This window comes from Poecilia mexicana, unplaced genomic scaffold (genome assembly GCF_051168715.1).
Source record: "Poecilia mexicana isolate PSO_F unplaced genomic scaffold, ASM5116871v1 scaffold_4, whole genome shotgun sequence".
In the NCBI taxonomy this organism is placed as follows: domain Eukaryota; kingdom Metazoa; phylum Chordata; class Actinopteri; order Cyprinodontiformes; family Poeciliidae; genus Poecilia; species Poecilia mexicana.
In genome coordinates this window covers 2,079,878-2,100,602 of record NW_028263373.1, presented here as the reverse complement: position 1 = coordinate 2,100,602, position 20,725 = coordinate 2,079,878, and the positions used below count along the sequence as shown (strand labels likewise).

General features: G+C 48.6%; 2 protein-coding genes across 2 annotated transcripts; one reads left to right on the top strand and one right to left on the bottom strand.

Annotated features, from left to right (window-relative positions):
• Positions 1 to 9,352: 9,352 nt before the first annotated feature.
• On the bottom strand, positions 9,353 to 11,790 carry LOC148159867 (uncharacterized). Its single transcript, XM_088004762.1, has 4 exons — positions 11,252 to 11,790; positions 10,918 to 11,173; positions 10,669 to 10,793; positions 9,353 to 9,995 (listed from the first exon to the last, which is right to left on the bottom strand). Exons 2-4 carry the CDS (start codon positions 11,171 to 11,173, stop codon positions 9,945 to 9,947), a joined length of 432 nt encoding a protein of 143 aa, XP_087860888.1. The 5' UTR covers positions 11,252 to 11,790; the 3' UTR covers positions 9,353 to 9,944.
• Positions 11,791 to 13,899: 2,109 nt separating this feature from the next.
• Positions 13,900 to 20,074, top strand: rtca (RNA 3'-terminal phosphate cyclase). Its single transcript, XM_014995155.2, has 11 exons — positions 13,900 to 14,061; positions 14,221 to 14,321; positions 15,706 to 15,849; positions 15,929 to 16,052; positions 16,782 to 16,840; positions 16,923 to 17,064; positions 17,149 to 17,270; positions 17,336 to 17,394; positions 17,895 to 17,989; positions 18,062 to 18,166; positions 19,761 to 20,074. Exons 1-11 carry the CDS (start codon positions 14,011 to 14,013, stop codon positions 19,857 to 19,859), a joined length of 1,101 nt encoding a protein of 366 aa, XP_014850641.2. The 5' UTR covers positions 13,900 to 14,010; the 3' UTR covers positions 19,860 to 20,074.
• Positions 20,075 to 20,725: the final 651 nt, after the last annotated feature.

The window sequence follows — 20,725 nt, the reverse complement described above, 5'->3', positions numbered from 1 at the left end:
GAAACCCGCCTCCAGAGTTCATGCAGAGCGGCGGTGTCTGAACTGACGGAAACCGAGCGGCTTCTTGTGTGGACAGGAGGTTTCTCAAACACGTCTCCGTCCAGCAGCCCGGGACCATCACAGCGGACTGCGGAGAAACTCTGCCGCCTGCTCGCTTCGCAAGCTCCATGAAGGTGGATGGAAAACTTCGATTCAGTAATCAACAGGTCTTAATGCACTGCATGGCCGAACGTACGGTTGAAATGAAATGATTTGTTTAATTTGTAAAATTCCTCCAGATGACATGCCCTACATCAATAAACTGAATTGAACAGAAACTTTAAAACTCTCTGCTGCTGTCTGACTGATTTCCACACATTAGCATGTACTGTGTCTCCATAGTGGAGCAGAGCGTTCAAGTTTGCGCAGCGCGTCAGTAACCGATCACGGAGGAAACGTGGAACCCGGTCCGCCAGCTTGTCTCTCCAGAGCTGGATGCGTCGCTCCGCTTTCTCTTCCTTCTCTGAAGGCGTGTGGGAGAGCAGCAGAGCTTGGAGTTGTGTGAAAACCGTCCGGCCGTGCGTCGTCGGGGACAGGAGACGGGGGAGCCGCTCAACCTCAGATGAAAGCGAAGGAAAAAGTCAAGGCACGAGGAAGGAGCGCTTCGGAGGGCGGCACCTTTCAGCTCCATGTTATAAGAGGAAGAGAGTTCACCCGTGACGTCACCGCCGCTGTGGCAAAAAGGCACCGGCGTCCGCACCTGGGCCCAGAGGTTCATGGTTCGATTCAGAGACGGGCTGCTGCTGCTGCTGCTCTGCTCTGCTCTGCTCTGCGTGCGCTCTGTTCTACAGGTCGGCTGGCTTTCCGTGCCCATTTCTCCGAGCGGCTCTACGCGTCGGCGGTGTCCCTGCAGCACCACGGACGGGCAAACTGCTCACTTGGAGCAGTAACCTGTACGCACATTAGAAATATTAAAGGGAACACATCAGCAAGGATCACTACGACCAGACGTATCCTCCCAGCGGCTCGACAGGACCCTGGCTCACGCGTCGGACACGGACACGGCTGCATTCGCAAAAGCACGCAACACTCATCAGCAACTGTTGAACCATGGACGGAGACGCAGCAACAAGCCGAATGTGCAAGTTCACCCCCTTCGGGTTCCCAGGATATTTCGACCTAGACGAGACACACGGACCGGTGCTGCGCATCCCAGGACTGTGTGACTTGGAGATCCGTCTCTACAGAATGTTCGTGGTCGTGCGCAGCTGGATTCGCCAGAAAATACAGCAACGGCAGCGGCCTCTGGACGGCAGGACGGTTTGGGTCTGAAACCCGCCTCCAGAGTTCATGCAGAGCGGCGGTGTCTGAACTGACGGAAACCGAGCGGCTTCTTGTGTGGACAGGAGGTTTCTCAAACACGTCTCCGTCCAGCAGCCCGGGACCATCACAGCGGACTGCGGAGAAACTCTGCCGCCTGCTCGCTTCGCAAGCTCCATGAAGGTGGATGGAAAACTTCGATTCAGTAATCAACAGGTCTTAATGCACTGCATGGCCGAACGTACGGTTGAAATGAAATGATTTGTTTAATTTGTAAAATTCCTCCAGATGACATGCCCTACATCAATAAACTGAATTGAACAGAAACTTTAAAACTCTCTGCTGCTGTCTGACTGATTTCCACACATTAGCATGTACTGTGTCTCCATAGTGGAGCAGAGCGTTCAAGTTTGCGCAGCGCGTCAGTAACCGATCACGGAGGAAACGTGGAACCCGGTCCGCCAGCTTGTCTCTCCAGAGCTGGATGCGTCGCTCCGCTTTCTCTTCCTTCTCTGAAGGCGTGTGGGAGAGCAGCAGAGCTTGGAGTTGTGTGAAAACCGTCCGGCCGTGCGTCGTCGGGGACAGGAGACGGGGGAGCCGCTCAACCTCAGATGAAAGCGAAGGAAAAAGTCAAGGCACGAGGAAGGAGCGCTTCGGAGGGCGGCACCTTTCAGCTCCATGTTATAAGAGGAAGAGAGTTCACCCGTGACGTCACCGCCGCTGTGGCAAAAAGGCACCGGCGTCCGCACCTGGGCCCAGAGGTTCATGGTTCGATTCAGAGACGGGCTGCTGCTGCTGCTGCTCTGCTCTGCTCTGCTCTGCGTGCGCTCTGTTCTACAGGTCGGCTGGCTTTCCGTGCCCATTTCTCCGAGCGGCTCTACGCGTCGGCGGTGTCCCTGCAGCACCACGGACGGGCAAACTGCTCACTTGGAGCAGTAACCTGTACGCACATTAGAAATATTAAAGGGAACACATCAGCAAGGATCACTACGACCAGACGTATCCTCCCAGCGGCTCGACAGGACCCTGGCTCACGCGTCGGACACGGACACGGCTGCATTCGCAAAAGCACGCAACACTCATCAGCAACTGTTGAACCATGGACGGAGACGCAGCAACAAGCCGAATGTGCAAGTTCACCCCCTTCGGGTTCCCAGGATATTTCGACCTAGACGAGACACACGGACCGGTGCTGCGCATCCCAGGACTGTGTGACTTGGAGATCCGTCTCTACAGAATGTTCGTGGTCGTGCGCAGCTGGATTCGCCAGAAAATACAGCAACGGCAGCGGCCTCTGGACGGCAGGACGGTTTGGGTCTGAAACCCGCCTCCAGAGTTCATGCAGAGCGGCGGTGTCTGAACTGACGGAAACCGAGCGGCTTCTTGTGTGGACAGGAGGTTTCTCAAACACGTCTCCGTCCAGCAGCCCGGGACCATCACAGCGGACTGCGGAGAAACTCTGCCGCCTGCTCGCTTCGCAAGCTCCATGAAGGTGGATGGAAAACTTCGATTCAGTAATCAACAGGTCTTAATGCACTGCATGGCCGAACGTACGGTTGAAATGAAATGATTTGTTTAATTTGTAAAATTCCTCCAGATGACATGCCCTACATCAATAAACTGAATTGAACAGAAACTTTAAAACTCTCTGCTGCTGTCTGACTGATTTCCACACATTAGCATGTACTGTGTCTCCATAGTGGAGCAGAGCGTTCAAGTTTGCGCAGCGCGTCAGTAACCGATCACGGAGGAAACGTGGAACCCGGTCCGCCAGCTTGTCTCTCCAGAGCTGGATGCGTCGCTCCGCTTTCTCTTCCTTCTCTGAAGGCGTGTGGGAGAGCAGCAGAGCTTGGAGTTGTGTGAAAACCGTCCGGCCGTGCGTCGTCGGGGACAGGAGACGGGGGAGCCGCTCAACCTCAGATGAAAGCGAAGGAAAAAGTCAAGGCACGAGGAAGGAGCGCTTCGGAGGGCGGCACCTTTCAGCTCCATGTTATAAGAGGAAGAGAGTTCACCCGTGACGTCACCGCCGCTGTGGCAAAAAGGCACCGGCGTCCGCACCTGGGCCCAGAGGTTCATGGTTCGATTCAGAGACGGGCTGCTGCTGCTGCTGCTCTGCTCTGCTCTGCTCTGCGTGCGCTCTGTTCTACAGGTCGGCTGGCTTTCCGTGCCCATTTCTCCGAGCGGCTCTACGCGTCGGCGGTGTCCCTGCAGCACCACGGACGGGCAAACTGCTCACTTGGAGCAGTAACCTGTACGCACATTAGAAATATTAAAGGGAACACATCAGCAAGGATCACTACGACCAGACGTATCCTCCCAGCGGCTCGACAGGACCCTGGCTCACGCGTCGGACACGGACACGGCTGCATTCGCAAAAGCACGCAACACTCATCAGCAACTGTTGAACCATGGACGGAGACGCAGCAACAAGCCGAATGTGCAAGTTCACCCCCTTCGGGTTCCCAGGATATTTCGACCTAGACGAGACACACGGACCGGTGCTGCGCATCCCAGGACTGTGTGACTTGGAGATCCGTCTCTACAGAATGTTCGTGGTCGTGCGCAGCTGGATTCGCCAGAAAATACAGCAACGGCAGCGGCCTCTGGACGGCAGGACGGTTTGGGTCTGAAACCCGCCTCCAGAGTTCATGCAGAGCGGCGGTGTCTGAACTGACGGAAACCGAGCGGCTTCTTGTGTGGACAGGAGGTTTCTCAAACACGTCTCCGTCCAGCAGCCCGGGACCATCACAGCGGACTGCGGAGAAACTCTGCCGCCTGCTCGCTTCGCAAGCTCCATGAAGGTGGATGGAAAACTTCGATTCAGTAATCAACAGGTCTTAATGCACTGCATGGCCGAACGTACGGTTGAAATGAAATGATTTGTTTAATTTGTAAAATTCCTCCAGATGACATGCCCTACATCAATAAACTGAATTGAACAGAAACTTTAAAACTCTCTGCTGCTGTCTGACTGATTTCCACACATTAGCATGTACTGTGTCTCCATAGTGGAGCAGAGCGTTCAAGTTTGCGCAGCGCGTCAGTAACCGATCACGGAGGAAACGTGGAACCCGGTCCGCCAGCTTGTCTCTCCAGAGCTGGATGCGTCGCTCCGCTTTCTCTTCCTTCTCTGAAGGCGTGTGGGAGAGCAGCAGAGCTTGGAGTTGTGTGAAAACCGTCCGGCCGTGCGTCGTCGGGGACAGGAGACGGGGGAGCCGCTCAACCTCAGATGAAAGCGAAGGAAAAAGTCAAGGCACGAGGAAGGAGCGCTTCGGAGGGCGGCACCTTTCAGCTCCATGTTATAAGAGGAAGAGAGTTCACCCGTGACGTCACCGCCGCTGTGGCAAAAAGGCACCGGCGTCCGCACCTGGGCCCAGAGGTTCATGGTTCGATTCAGAGACGGGCTGCTGCTGCTGCTGCTCTGCTCTGCTCTGCTCTGCGTGCGCTCTGTTCTACAGGTCGGCTGGCTTTCCGTGCCCATTTCTCCGAGCGGCTCTACGCGTCGGCGGTGTCCCTGCAGCACCACGGACGGGCAAACTGCTCACTTGGAGCAGTAACCTGTACGCACATTAGAAATATTAAAGGGAACACATCAGCAAGGATCACTACGACCAGACGTATCCTCCCAGCGGCTCGACAGGACCCTGGCTCACGCGTCGGACACGGACACGGCTGCATTCGCAAAAGCACGCAACACTCATCAGCAACTGTTGAACCATGGACGGAGACGCAGCAACAAGCCGAATGTGCAAGTTCACCCCCTTCGGGTTCCCAGGATATTTCGACCTAGACGAGACACACGGACCGGTGCTGCGCATCCCAGGACTGTGTGACTTGGAGATCCGTCTCTACAGAATGTTCGTGGTCGTGCGCAGCTGGATTCGCCAGAAAATACAGCAACGGCAGCGGCCTCTGGACGGCAGGACGGTTTGGGTCTGAAACCCGCCTCCAGAGTTCATGCAGAGCGGCGGTGTCTGAACTGACGGAAACCGAGCGGCTTCTTGTGTGGACAGGAGGTTTCTCAAACACGTCTCCGTCCAGCAGCCCGGGACCATCACAGCGGACTGCGGAGAAACTCTGCCGCCTGCTCGCTTCGCAAGCTCCATGAAGGTGGATGGAAAACTTCGATTCAGTAATCAACAGGTCTTAATGCACTGCATGGCCGAACGTACGGTTGAAATGAAATGATTTGTTTAATTTGTAAAATTCCTCCAGATGACATGCCCTACATCAATAAACTGAATTGAACAGAAACTTTAAAACTCTCTGCTGCTGTCTGACTGATTTCCACACATTAGCATGTACTGTGTCTCCATAGTGGAGCAGAGCGTTCAAGTTTGCGCAGCGCGTCAGTAACCGATCACGGAGGAAACGTGGAACCCGGTCCGCCAGCTTGTCTCTCCAGAGCTGGATGCGTCGCTCCGCTTTCTCTTCCTTCTCTGAAGGCGTGTGGGAGAGCAGCAGAGCTTGGAGTTGTGTGAAAACCGTCCGGCCGTGCGTCGTCGGGGACAGGAGACGGGGGAGCCGCTCAACCTCAGATGAAAGCGAAGGAAAAAGTCAAGGCACGAGGAAGGAGCGCTTCGGAGGGCGGCACCTTTCAGCTCCATGTTATAAGAGGAAGAGAGTTCACCCGTGACGTCACCGCCGCTGTGGCAAAAAGGCACCGGCGTCCGCACCTGGGCCCAGAGGTTCATGGTTCGATTCAGAGACGGGCTGCTGCTGCTGCTGCTCTGCTCTGCTCTGCTCTGCGTGCGCTCTGTTCTACAGGTCGGCTGGCTTTCCGTGCCCATTTCTCCGAGCGGCTCTACGCGTCGGCGGTGTCCCTGCAGCACCACGGACGGGCAAACTGCTCACTTGGAGCAGTAACCTGTACGCACATTAGAAATATTAAAGGGAACACATCAGCAAGGATCACTACGACCAGACGTATCCTCCCAGCGGCTCGACAGGACTCTGGCTCACGCGTAGGACACGGACACGGCTGCATTCGCAAAAGCACGCAACACTCATCAGCAACTGTTGAACCATGGACGGAGACGCAGCAACAAGCCGAATGTGCAAGTTCACCCCCTTCGGGTTCCCAGGATATTTCGACCTAGACGAGACACACGGACCGGTGCTGCGCATCCCAGGACTGTGTGACTTGGAGATCCGTCTCTACAGAATGTTCGTGGTCGTGCGCAGCTGGATTCGCCAGAAAATACAGCAACGGCAGCGGCCTCTGGACGGCAGGACGGTTTGGGTCTGAAACCCGCCTCCAGAGTTCATGCAGAGCGGCGGTGTCTGAACTGACGGAAACCGAGCGGCTTCTTGTGTGGACAGGAGGTTTCTCAAACACGTCTCCGTCCAGCAGCCCGGGACCATCACAGCGGACTGCGGAGAAACTCTGCCGCCTGCTCGCCAGCTCCATGAAGGTGGATGGAATACTTCGATTCAGTAATCAATAGCTCTTAATGCACTGCATGGCCGAACGTACGGTTGAAATGAAATGATTTGTTTAATTTGTAAAATTCCTCCAGATGACATGCCCTACATCAATAAACTGAATTGAACAGAAACTTTAAAACTCTCTGCTGCTGTCTGACTGATTTCCACACATTAGCATGTACTGTGTCTCCATAGTGGAGCAGAGCGTTCAAGTTTGCGCAGCCCGTTGCCGGTGCGCAGCTTTCCCCCGAGCTCCCCGAGCCCGCTGCCGGTGCGCAGCTTTCCCCGGAGCTCCCCAAGCCCGCTGCCGGTGCACAGCTTTCCCCCGAGCTCCCCGAGCCCGCTGCCAGTGCGCAGCTTTCCCCCGAGCTCCCCGAGTCTGCTGCCGGAGCGCAGCTTTCCCCCGAGCTCCCCGAGTCTGCTGCCGGTGCGCAGCTTTCCCCGGAGCTCCCCAAGTCCGCTGCCGGTGCACAGCTTTCCCCCGAGCACCCCGAGCCCGCTGCCAGTGCGCAGCTTTCCCCCGAGCTCCCCGAGTCTACTGCCGGAGCGCAGCTTTCCCCCGAGCTCCCCGAGTCTGCTGCCGGTGCGCAGCTTTCCCCCGAGCTCCCCGAGTCTGCTGCCGGAGCGCAGCTTTCCCCTGAGTTTCCCGAGCCTGCTGCCGGAGTGCAGCTTTCCCCCGAGCTCCCCGTGTCTGCTGCCGGAGCGCAGCCCTCTGAGTTTCCCGAGTCTGCTGCCGGAGCGCAGCCCCCTGAGTTTCCCGAGTCTGCTGCCGGTGCGCAGCCCCCTGAGTTTCCCGAGTCTGCTGCCGGTGCGCAGCCCCCTGAGTTTCCCGAGTCTGCTGCCGGTGCGCAGCCCCCTGAGTTTCCCGAGTCTGCTGCCGGTGCGCAGCCCCCTGAGTTTCCCGAGTCTGCTGCCGGTGCGCAGCCCCCTGAGTTTCCCGAGTCTGCTGCTGGTGCGCAGTTCCCCGATCTTCCGCCTCCAGACCGTGCTCCGTCCGAGCCTCCGGCTGGTCGACCCCTCGGCCGGTCGTCTAGGGTCACCCGCCGGCCCCAGGCCCGAGGGCCTCCTGCTGCGGTGGCAGGAACTACCGGACCTGTCTCCTCGTTTCTGCTTCCCGCACCGGCGGAGGAGACCGCCGGACCCGCCTCCACGTCTCTGCTTCCCGCGCCGGCGGAGGAGACCGCCGGACCCGCCTCCAGGTCTCTGCTTCCCACGCCGGCGGAGGAGACCGCCGGACCGCCTCTATGTTTCCGTTTCCTGCGCCGGAGACGCCGCCCACCGCGGCCCAAGTTCCGCCTCCTGTGCCGTGGGCTGCCCCCCGGACTGTTTTTTTCCGTTCCTGTGAGGATTTAGTTTTCTGGACTCTAGCCCAGTTGCCCCTCCGCCCACCCTGTTGGGTCGTTTTGGTTTTGGCTTTTTCTGTTTGGGCGTCTGGTAGCCACCCCTTGAGAGTGGGGTACTGTTATGTTCCGTGTTTCTGTATGTTTATTTTTTGAGTTTTCTGTGTTCAGTCCTGTTTTCCTGTGAGTCTCTGTCCTGTCCTCCCCGTTGATTGCTCCCCAGGTGTGTCTCGTTCCCTTGATTACCCGTGTGTATTTAAACCAACTTGTTGTCTGTGTTCCTCGTCGGGTCCTTGTCTATGTCTAAGTTTGTCTATTGTATGTCGTCTACACTCTCCAGTCGAACTGCTAAGTCCTGGTTTGTGTTCGCTCGCACGAAGTCCTGTTTATCAGTTGCTACCGGTACTTGGCTGTGTGCCTGTCTCTCTGCCGTGCTGCCTGTTTTGGACTGTGAGCTTTATCATTAAACTCTTCATTTTCACCATCTTACCTGGGTCTCAGCGTCATCTCCTCACCACCACCCACAACCTCTTCATGACAGTACCTATTGTTTTATTGTTCGAATTGTCACAAGCATATTTTCCGTAAACTTCTAATATACTGACAATTTGTGTATTCAATATATTCCCATTTTTCAAGAGCACATTGCCAATATACTATCAGATCAATAATTTGTTTCACCTTTAAACTGTGTTGTAATGGATCCTTCTGTGCTCTGGTAGCCTGTTACGTTTGCAATACTGTAGTGTGTATGAAGCATGTAATGTACAAAGTGGTAAAGCAGAATAATCAAAGACATTAAGTCACTAAAAAGAGTAACTGGAGCATACTGTAATCACTCTACTAATATGTAATATGCATAATGCTAATATACTTAGAAGACATTCTAAATATATTTTAAATGTAATTTGATTACAGAATAGTACACTTAAGATAAAAATATCAAGCACGTTTATATTACATAATAAAACAGAATACTTAAAGTATGCAAAGTATTTTAATTGTTCCAAGAAAGCATGTTATGGCCCCGGGGGGAGAGCATCATCAGCTTCTGGGATGTTCACCCGAGTTCACAGCAAATTACAGCTCAATCATCTGCCGGGGCCCGAGCGCCAAAGAACAGTTATTTAGTTTTGTTAAATTTCTTAATCGTTCATTTTTATCTCCGTCTGAGTCTTTCCAGATTGAATTGTTCTTTATCAGCACTGAACAACCAGAACCTGAAGCAGGAATTGTAAAGCCCTCTGATTGGTCCATTGTGACAACAGGTTAAAAATCACCAGCCGTGAGCTTTAAGATCTGTTTTTATTAAAATTCAGCAAAACAAGAAAAGGTTCAATGTTACAATTCATGATCAAACATAATTTAGTAGAAATTAAGGTTAATTTAAAATTACATTCTTTTTTAGTTTAAGTAGACATTAAAAACAGACAAAAATAAACTCGTTAACATTGATCAATTCAGAAATATTAATTTTATTTGATGAAATGAAGAAAACCTGTTCAAACCTGCGAACACAGGAAACATTCAGCTAATTAAAATGTTAATTAGAGCAATGCCATCATCAGCTAGAGACCTTGTCCCTTTGACAATCAAGTTTAAAACTCATAGTTTACATCTTATTTTTTCACTTTATATCTGTACTTCAAACACATTTTATTTTATTTAATTTGTGTCGCTGGACTTCTGTCAGGGCTTCGTGGTCTATAATAGATAGAATAATGAAAATAAAGAATCCAGACTCTTCCCCATGAGATGATAGCCTCTTGCAGAATAAACCAAACGGGTTTTCCTGCAGTCTTTAACTTCTTATTGCCGAGAACATACATTAATTGGCTTCATATCAGACGCTCCATTCTCCTCTTTCTCCTCCTGGTTCTACTTGAAGCAACATCTGGGAGCAGCTCTGAACTTCCTGCTGCCGCAGATCTAAAAACCACAGAAAGGGTTAATAAACCAGAGACCATCAGTTTTTGCACTGTGGCGGCGCGTTGTTAGCCCACCGCTCAGCATATAAAAATGAACTGTGTGCAAACTTTGCGGCAGCGACACAAACCTCTTCAGTCAACAATAAACTACAAAGAACCAAAATTCACCAAGTTACACAAAAATCTGAATCCATTTAGTGTGATGTAACACGCGCAGCATCAAACCCAGTGTTTATTCAATATTTTAATTTTTTTTGTCTCTACTTAAAAGATTAAACTGAACACTAAAAAAGTAAAAGATAAAATAAAAAATGAAGGGAAAACCTCAATCTGATGTAAATAGTACATATTTTCATTTTCTGTCTAAAATCCACATCGATCTGTGAGCCGATGTTCATAAAATGGATGTAAATTATGCAAGAGGAACTTGGATCATCAATGAAAAAGAAAACGGAGTCGGACCGGGACATGAACTCCAAACGGGTCTAGTCTGGTTCAGAGATTGTGTGAGAAACCGCACATTATCCCGTACAGTTAATTTATACATAAATCATAACATTTGCCTGGAGAGTTTGATTCGATTAGATTCACCTGATGGAGGAAGATGTGAGGAAAAGTATTGCTGAGCAGAATTACAACGAAATGAGTTTGAACATTTCATCTGAAGCGCCCACCTTCTTGGTGATGAGGATGATGATGATGAGGATGAAGATGAGACAAAGGATGGCTGGGATGATGGCAGGCAGATGATGCCTTGATGGAGCGGGAGCAGTCATCGGTGAGGGAAGCTGAGGACAGACTGTAACAGAGACCGGATCAGAGATAGTTCAGATAGTTCTGTCCCTGTAGAGCATCAGAACCGGGCAGCATGGAAATCCACAGGGGGAGAAATTAGCAGCACCACCACGTGTGGAGCTTCTCACCAGTCTCGTTGAAGCTGATGGAGCCTCCCGGGCCCTCCATGAAAAACTTCACACCAGTCGTCAGGTTGCGGCAGACCACTGTGACCAGCTGGTCCATGCAGACGGAGCACTGGGAGGCAGAGGATCCGGGGCAGGAAGGCAGGGGAATCATCGGATCTTCTCTGGCCCAGAAATGTCCATCGTCGACCGTCCTGTCGTACAGCATGGAGACGGTGGGAGCTGTTGGATCAGCTGAGGTAAAGCAGGTCAGATTCATCTGCAGAGAGAGGAGAGCGAAGAATTTCTGGTGGTCTGCACTGGTAGGACGTAAAAGGGTTGAATTGGCAGCCGATACCTTGGAAAAACAGATAATGGATCCTCTGGTTCCGCTCTATAGAATCCTTCCAAAAGGGCCCAGCGTCTGCAGGAGAACAGCAGCTCTGGAGGATCTGACGCTCAATGTTGCAGTATTTATGGTCAGTTCAGCGGGCGGATCCAGACCAGGTGGTGATGTCACCTCAATTGGGCGGATCTTTGGATTCTGACGTCTGTGGTTGGATTCCGCTGGTTTACAGGTCAGGTGTTCCGCCCAGGGATCGTAGGCTTAGTCTTTACTTTCTTTTTTCTCCTCCCAGCATTCATGATTTCTCCGACATTTCGGCCCCGAGACATCTGAGGTTGTGGCTGATTGTTAGTTCATATAGCCCCACATAATACAATGTTCCAAGAAGGAAGTAAACCTTTAAACAAGATAACACAAAAAATCACGAAGGAGAAGATCCAAAAGCAATGGTTTCATCCGAAAATCACATATGTAATTCTCAGAGAAGTCGCTGAGCAGCACTTGTTTCACTGGGCAGAGAAGTCGCGGCTCCGGGACATACTGAAGTCTCGGCTCCGGGACATACTGAAGTCTCGGCTCCGGGACATACTGAAGTCTCGGCTCCGGGACATACTGAAGTCTCGGCTCCGGGACATATTGAAGTCTCGGCTCCGGGACATATTGAAGTCTCGGCTCCGGGACATATTGAAGTCTCGGCTCCGGGACATATTGAAGTCGCGGCTCCGGGACATATTGAAGTCTCGGCTCCGGGACATATTGAAGTCTCGGCTCCGGGACATATTGAAGTCGCGGCTCCGGGACATATTGAAGTCTCGGCTCCGGGACATATTGAAGTCGCGGCCCGCTACATTTAGTGTGAAAGGGCGCTTCCCCTTTTATCCTTTATGCCCCTAGTGCCCTTTTTGATTTTTTTTTTCAATTTTATATTTATTTATTTATTTATTTTTTATCTGTATGTCAGAAGGCCTGCTTGTGCCCCTCAGCAATAATGTTTAGCTAAATATAATAATTTAGTAAAATGAACTAGTCTGGCTGGCCTCAGTCTAATAATGACTCTCAGAGCCTCCATGTTGTTCAGACATCGGGTCCATGGTGAGGAGGAAAGGATCTGCTCCCTATCAAATTATGGGCAAGAATATTTTTATTCACAAACCAAATACACTGGTTTGTGAATAAAACGTAGGTCTGTTGACGTTAGAAAAACTGTTTCTATTTATATTTTCGTAATTGTCCTCGCAATAGCGGGAAAAAAACCCGCCTCGCCCCTAAACACAGAAATGCTTCGGCTGCAGAGAAAACTTCTGACTTTAACTTAATCAGGCTGCTAAATGCCACATCTCTACCAGGCGGGTTAAAGCCGCTGCTGACTGGATCTGGGCTGGAGGTGAGCGGGTGTAAATAGTAGTTATTGCAGAACCTCAAGTGTTAAAGGAAGATTCGGCCCATTTGGAGTTCACAAAATAAACATAAGCGAAAATACTGTAGCAGTAATTAGAACCGCAGCATAAACCCAAACATGCCACAATTAAATTAATCAAAACGACCCCAAAGCGTCGGCGGACTAACATAGGGGCCACCGGCGGGATTCCAGGTAGATTCAGAGATGCGCATCGCAGGGCCGGACCAAGGTAATATGGGGCCTTAGACAGAATCCCCCCGAAACCCTTCCTACTAAGAACCTCAGCATCAATAACATGTTTAAATATAGATAAGATGAAGTCTGTGAGAGGGAGACCAGGTTTATTGGCCGAGTTTAAAATCAATCACTGATTATTGATTATTTTCTGTGATGTATTTGTGAACAAACCAGCTCAAACACAATGACTACACCATATTGTAGCCATGATAACACACTATCAAACTATCAACATGATTCTTTAAACTTTTACAAAGTAAACTTCCTAATTTAATCCTAAATATATATTTTTTTCTCATTTGAATGTATTAAATAAAAATGAATAACATTGTCATTCTCTATAAAAGAATGCTACATGTTTAGATCTATGATCTGTGTTACAATTCAGTCATTTCCAGGGGCCCCTGAATGGCCCTACTGAGTTTGTTTTTTTTGCCTTGATATCCCGGTCAATTCTAGATCTGAGGTGTTAACATCAAAAGATAGAGTTAACCCTTTTGAGCTTCTTTGATCTATAAATCAGTCTGCAGCCAAGTTACTATAGAGGTTAAACAGTCAGATATCATTAGGGCTTAATTAGTAAAATGGCAGCAAATTTGCTTATTTAATAACTTCATAACCTTTGACCTTCTCTCTGATGGTCTGTTTAACAGCCACAGTCTGAGATCAGCTCAGCCCTCCAGGACTGTCAGCAGCTGAAACAGAAACATTAAAACTGTTGGGGAAAATATACTACATTTGCTTTGCATTGTCCCCACACGATGGCAATGATTTAGTAGGATCCAATGAAATTCTAGATTAATATGGATTGTTGCTATATTGGTGTACGGCGTTTTAAGATCTTGTTCAATGTGCCATTTCTTTTACTTTGAGCCCCTGCCCCTCCAAAAGTCTCTGCACGGCCCTGAGTCGATTGAAAAAGTTGAAAATATATCTTCATTACCAGTTTTGTTTTACTTTAATAGCCAGAGGAAGTAGTATGAGCGAACCGCATTTTATTTTGACGGTCACCGGAAGTAGTATAAGTTCGGCGTTCCGAGCTTGATGCCGCCGGACTGGAACAGTTGGAAAAGTACTGCAGGCTGCAGCTGAGCAGGACAACTGAGAGAGAGAAAGTTGAAGCGGAGTTTAGTGAATGAAAATGGACTCTGCGGCGGTGGAGATAGACGGCAGCGTCATGGAGGGAGTGAGTATTCACTTTAATTAGCAGAGAAACAACGGGAAAGCCGCAGAGGTTCCTCCTCCGCGCTGATAATAACAGGCTAACGGGGAGCTAGCTGCTACCAGCCGCCTCTCAGCGCCCCTGGTGCGGCTTCTGTCTCACCCCGCTGTCGGTTCTCCTTAGGGCGGACAGATCTTGAGAGTCTCGGCGGCGCTCAGCTGCATCACCGGCTCCGCCATAAAGATCATCAAGATCCGGGCAGGCAGGAGCACCCCGGGGCTCAGGTGGGTTAGCAGCTAACAGGCTAACGTTAGCCTATTCATTAAAGTTGCTTCAGTCAGTTTTAAAAGAACAAAAACCCGTTTAATCAACTCTGTTCGGTCTTTGGCGTCAGATTTATGACGCAGCTCAGGTTAAACGTGTAACTTTCATATGGATTCTGATGATTTTAAACTTTTAACAGATTTAATGTTCCAGGATCTCCACACACAGACCAGTCTTCATTCAAAAATCTCCATAAATAAGAATATTAATGAGCATCTGAAGCATCAGTGAATCAGACTGCCAGCCAATAGGAGCGTCTTTCTGTTTTATCCACAAAGCCTTCACGTTATTCCCAGTTTTCTCTGCTGCTTCCTTTCTTCCAGAAAAATCTGTTCATCATTAAACATCCATCAACTCCGATTCAGCTCAGAGATATAAGAACTAGACTATCAACTTTTAGATCAACCTGCAATGATGTTGCTTTCAATGAGAATTGGAAAGAACATGCTCAAATTTAATGCCATTTTCAGATAACATGAACTGAATTTCAGTAGTTATCTACTTGGAGATCATTGGAGGTTGATAATATTTTTACAAAAATATTATTTGTATTTTTACAAAATCAATTAGTAATGTTCAGCCATTTTGATTGATTAACATATATATAACATTATATATATTTGGTCACAAACCTTTGTTTTGGTTCTGTATTTTTTTAAAATCTAAATTTAAATGTTGTGCAACATTGACACATTTTTTCCAAATTTTTTTTTTTAGAAACAACTTTCATATGTTATATATGCGAGAGTAGAAAATATATTTTTAAGAAATAATGTAAAATTTAATTTGGGATATAACCTCAAATCTTTATTACTTTCATAATAATTCTCTACAGACGCACAGATCCACTTTTTTCACTTCTGATGTCTGAGGTTTACTATCAGCCTATCTGTTACAAACAACTGAATTGACTTAAAATGTTTTTTAAAAAAGAACAAAAAACTAAGATATAAAGGTATCTGATAACTCTGCAGTAGTACAGCTCACTTAAACACATCAAAAGCTTCACAAACTCGGTCAAACATGGAAAACCAGTTTTAATTTGTTCAGTCAGTGCAGGTAGGAGCAGATCAGCTTTGGTCAAACATGTAAAAATAAGCTGCAACAAATGGTTCATAAAATATAATTAGACCTTCTAAATACAATATAAAATAAAGACTAAAGCATGATATCGCTCACAGCACAGAGCATAGAATTAGACTGAATAGATGTGCTCTTTGGGTTTGGAAACATTGTAATATCTGATCTAGAATTTTTTCAACATCAGAACCAATACAGATATTAATATTTCTAGCGCATTTCTAGTTTCAACCCTTTTTACGCTGCGTGTTTTTTTTGTTTCAGGCCGCAGCACCTGACGGGCCTCCAGCTGGTCTCTGACCTCTGCTCCGGCAGCCTGCAGGGCGCCAGCATCGGCTCCACTGACATCAGCCTGACTCCAGGGAAGGTCCGGTCGGGGAACCACACGGCCGACACGCAGACCGCAGGGTGAGGAGCGACCGGCGGCCGCTGCACGCCCCCGACTCGTTTTTCCCACGGCTCCTGTAATGTGTGTGTTTTCTGTCAGGAGTGTGTGTTTGCTGCTGCAGGCGGCCCTGCCCTGCGCGCTGTACGCCGACGCCGCCTCACAGCTCCTTCTGAAAGGAGGAACCAACGCAGAGATGGCTCCGCAGATCGACTACACTGTAAAGGTAAGCTGAGTGCTCCCCCTGCTGGAGCCACAGGGTCACTGCAGCAGAGTCCAACATAAAAGATTCACCAGTTTGTTAAATATTGACCAGTAGGTTCAGTTAGATACTGTTTATATCGCTACACTCAACACAGGATCTGTAGACTTAGTTCCTACGGGTGCTTGAAATCCTTGGAAATCCTTGAATTTCGAATTTGTGTTTTCAGGGTTTGGAAAATTTTTGATTTGTGTAAAAATTCCTTTAAAGTGCTTTGAATATAAAGGACTTTATATATAATATATATGTTTATATATTATATTTATATATAATTAGTACTTTATTACTTCTAATAAAGTACTGTACAATGTGCTGTACAATGGCTGCTGGAAAAGAGAAAAGTTTAGTTGTTGACTTACCATCTAGAAACCACCTGCTGCATTCTTGTTGGTTGTGCAGGAGGCTGCACTTCTGTTTTTCAAATGTGTATGGTTGTTTAATTGCAGCCATTTTCACGTTAGTGTAAACATGGAGACCAGCAGCTTATTTCGTTTTAAAGTGACGGAGGCCATAAAAACTGTTTATTCTGAAAGGAGAACTGAAGAGATTTTGTTAAAAAAATTGTAATAAACATGTTTTGTGTAGCCATAGACCTCTTCCAACCTGTTAGGAAACATAACGGGTCTCCTTTATGGCAGATATTTAAGGTTTTGAACCGTAAATTCTCCATAAACTTCCTGGTTCCTCCTGCAGGTCTTCAAGCCCATTGTGGAGAAGTTTGGCGTCCATTTTGACTGCGACATCAGGATGAGGTCCGTCCCTCGACTCCATCACTGTCCGGCTGCTGTTTCCTGTCAGAGACCCTGGTTGTCATGGCGTCTGTTTGTGCTGCAGGGGCTACTACCCTAAAGGCGGCGGGGAGGTGGCGGTGACGGCACAGCCGCTCAAGGAGCTGCAGCCTGTCTCCATGACGGACAGAGGAAACATCACAAAGATCCATGGCAGAGCCTTCGTGGCCGGAGTCCTGCCCTTCAAAGTAAAAGCCCCTCTCAGCTGATTTAAAGTCTTTTAATTTGGCTTGTTTGGTCTGTCTGAGCTGACTTCCTGTTTCTGTCTGCAGCTGGCTAAAGACATGTCGGCCGCTGCCGTTCGGACCATCAGGAAGGAAATCAAAGAACTTTACATCAACATCCAGCCGGTGCAGGAGAAGGAGAAAGCCTGCGGGAATGGCAACGGCATCATGTAAGCCCCGCCCACCTGCTGATGTCACAGCACCAGCAGCTCTCTGATTGGTCACTCTGTTTCAGAATCATCGCTGAGTCGTCCACAGGCTGCCTGTTCGCAGGATCGGCTCTGGGAAAGAAAGGTGAGGATGACCAGCAGGGGGCACCACCGCTCTGGAAACCGATCAGTGTGTTTATGTCGCTGATGACCAGCAGGGGGCAGCACCGCTCTGGAAACCAATCAGTGTGTTTTCATCACTGCAGAGGAATCAGGAGCAGTTTGATGGTTTTACTGGAGGAAAAGCTTCACTTCACACCAGGGCTGATTTGGTTAATTTTTCCACCAATGTACTCTTCTGGTTTCCAGAGATCAGAGTGATGTCAGAACTCCCAGGGCGGCCATCTTGTTTCAGAAGTTTATTTACTGCTGCTATTTATTTGGACCTTGAGTTCAGGTCATCTCTGCAATAGAATATTAGAGCCAGGATATTTTTATTATTTATGAGAATAAAGTCATGTGACAATGACTGAGTATTTAGGACTATGCTATCAAAATAAGACTTATTACAAGAATAAAATCAACCAACTTCGACCAATCAGGTTCCAGGTCCCGCCCCCTGTGACCTCTGACCTGTTGTTTCAGGTGTTTATGCAGATAAAGTGGGAATAGAAGCAGCTGAGATGCTGCTGAGAAACATCAGACACAACGGCTGCGTGGACGAGTTCCTGCAGGACCAGGTGAGGCTGCAGCACGCCGTGAGGATGATGATGATGATGATGATGTCGTCACTGACCCTTCCTCCTCCTCAGCTCATCATCTTCATGGCGCTGGCGAAGGGAACGTCTCGGATTCGGACCGGCGCCGTGACTCTGCACACGCAGACGGCCATCCACATCGCAGAGCAGCTCACTCAGGTCAGACAGCGAGAAGCTGAACCTGAGATCAGATCACAGCTGGAGACGCTCCAGTGAGAAAAGATTGAAGTCTAACTGGGAAATTAGTCATTTTAGTTTCTTGCCTTATGAACAGGCAAGTTTGTACCTAAAACTACAAACTTGCCTGTTCATAATATTTTACTCACTGAAATCTATTAGGAGTTTGATAAATCATGTTGTTTCCGCAGTTATTTCCTCGATCGGCCACCGATCATAATCAGCCGATTTCCGTGCAAAAGTGTATGATCGCTGATCGCCGATCACACAAACTGATCAGCTGCATCTCATTTCGCATCCTGCCTGTGCAGCTGGTCTCCTCTTTCCTTCACTCTGCGCAAACGCGCAGCAACAAATCCGAAGCGATGTGTAACTATAACGCACTGAGTGAAAGGGGAAGTTTGCGTGTTGCGGCGGAAAATTGAAGCAGGTCAAAATGCATCAACACAACGAAGCTAATACGACATAAAAACAATGAGATACTTGACGGAGTTTGGCTACATCGAGGCTCACTGCAGTAAAAAAGACATACGGAGGATCAGACAGCAGGTAAAGCAGCGCACAGCTACAAACACTCACCGGATTAGCATGACGGTCAGAAAGCTAAACAAATAACCCGCAAAATTATTTAAGTCTTCGAGCTGCGATGTAAGACGCTGGTTCTGCTCTCCTGTTGAACCGCTGCTATGCTACAGGTAGTAATATTTGACAGATGGAGCTTCGCTTCTGCTCCACCTGGTAGTGACTCTCACACTGAACCTGCTTAAAGCTGCAGCATCTAACTTAAAAAATAATAAATTTTACATACGTATTAAAACTTCCGCTGTCCTAACATGAGACAGATAATCTCTAAAAAAAATAATCGATCTCCTCCCTGTTCTGCATAATTACTCCGCTCAGTCATTAACAGCCAATCAGAGCTAGCAGTAGCCAGCTAGCCGCCATGCTAACAGGAAGTTTTCATTCAGTAACTCTGGATTGTTTATTGTAATGGATCCTGTTTTTGCCTTTGAATGTTTTATACTTGAACTTCTTGGCAATGTTGAGAGGTTTTAATTTGGCTCTTTGTATTATTTAGCCTCTTCAGAGCCTTCATATGTTATCAGTCTGTTAAAGATAGTATTATCTATAGCAGTACAATTTGCACAATGGCTGTTTTGTTTAGTTTTCTTCTTGGAAAAAGTTATTAAAAACAAGTTTTTGTCTAAATTAAGGTGAATTCATGGTTCCTTTTTCCACATAATGTAACCGGTAGTGCTTATGATTAAAAAAATAATTATGTGATTGGTATCGGTGATCGGCCCTCATGGGTGATCGGAATCGGCAGAAAAAAACCTGATCGGCACATCTCTAATAATTTGTGATGTGTGAGTTGAAATCTCCCCACATGATGCTGCCACCACCGTACTGCCCCGTTAGGATGGTAGAAGCTTCCCTGTTTTTCCTCCAAATGTTCCTCTTTAGTCTCCAGAAAACATTTTTTCTCCTGGAGCTGCTTTATAATTAGAATCAAAGTCAACTCATTTAGACTTTTATTTTGAAACTTTAATTCTTCCTGTTCCTGTTGTGTCTGCAGGCGAAGTTTACGATAACGAAGAGCGAAGACGAGCTGAGCAGCGGCGTCACCTACATCATCGAGTGTCAAGGATCTGGAGTGGTTAACCCCAACCTGTAGCCACACACACACACATACACACACACACACACACACACACACACACACACACACACACACACACACACACACACACACACACACACACACACACTCACTCTGCTGGACTTGTAGCTGCTCCTGACATGGCCGACCCTCTGTTTCTGTCGCTCTGGGGGGTTTTTTTGTTTCCTTAATAATGTGATGAAATTATTAAATAAAATTCTTCCAAACAATCAAGATTTTTTTTTGTTTCATTTAAAAAAATGTTTTGCTTTTGGGGAAACTGAATGAAAGCAGCTGAATTCTGGGTAATGTAGTTTCCTCCAGCTGAGGATGGGAGAACAAAAACAAAGCGTGACCTTTTCCAGACTCCAGCTGCTGGATCAGAACCAGAACTTCCTGTGCCGCCCCGTTTCCGTGGCGTCAGCGGCGCGGTGTCGTGTTGACCTGCTGCAGGTGAGCTGGAGTCCGGCTCGGTGCTCCATGTGTTGAAACCCGAGGCTGCTGTAAGCTCACACCTCTGTCCTCCTCCGGCACCGGCTGTAACCCGACCCGGGTCGCCGCTGGTACCGCCGCAGCGTCCTGGCTCAGTGTCCTCGCAGTCCGCCAGCCGTCCTGCAGCATGACAGAGACGGGGCCCTGGAGGAGGCACCAGGACCAATCCCAGGCCCCGCAGCCCACACCGGGACCTGGACCCGGACCAGAACCGAACCGTGTCTGGATCTCACTGATTGCAGGTCAGTTTGGCTTCATGAAGCTGATTTTGCTCATCTGGACGCTGAAACCCAAAAACCTTCAAATCAGAACACATTTCTTCTTCAGCAGGTTTTCCTCTGCAGTTTTTACAGGTGCTTGAAATTCCTTGAATTTAATTTTGTGTCTTT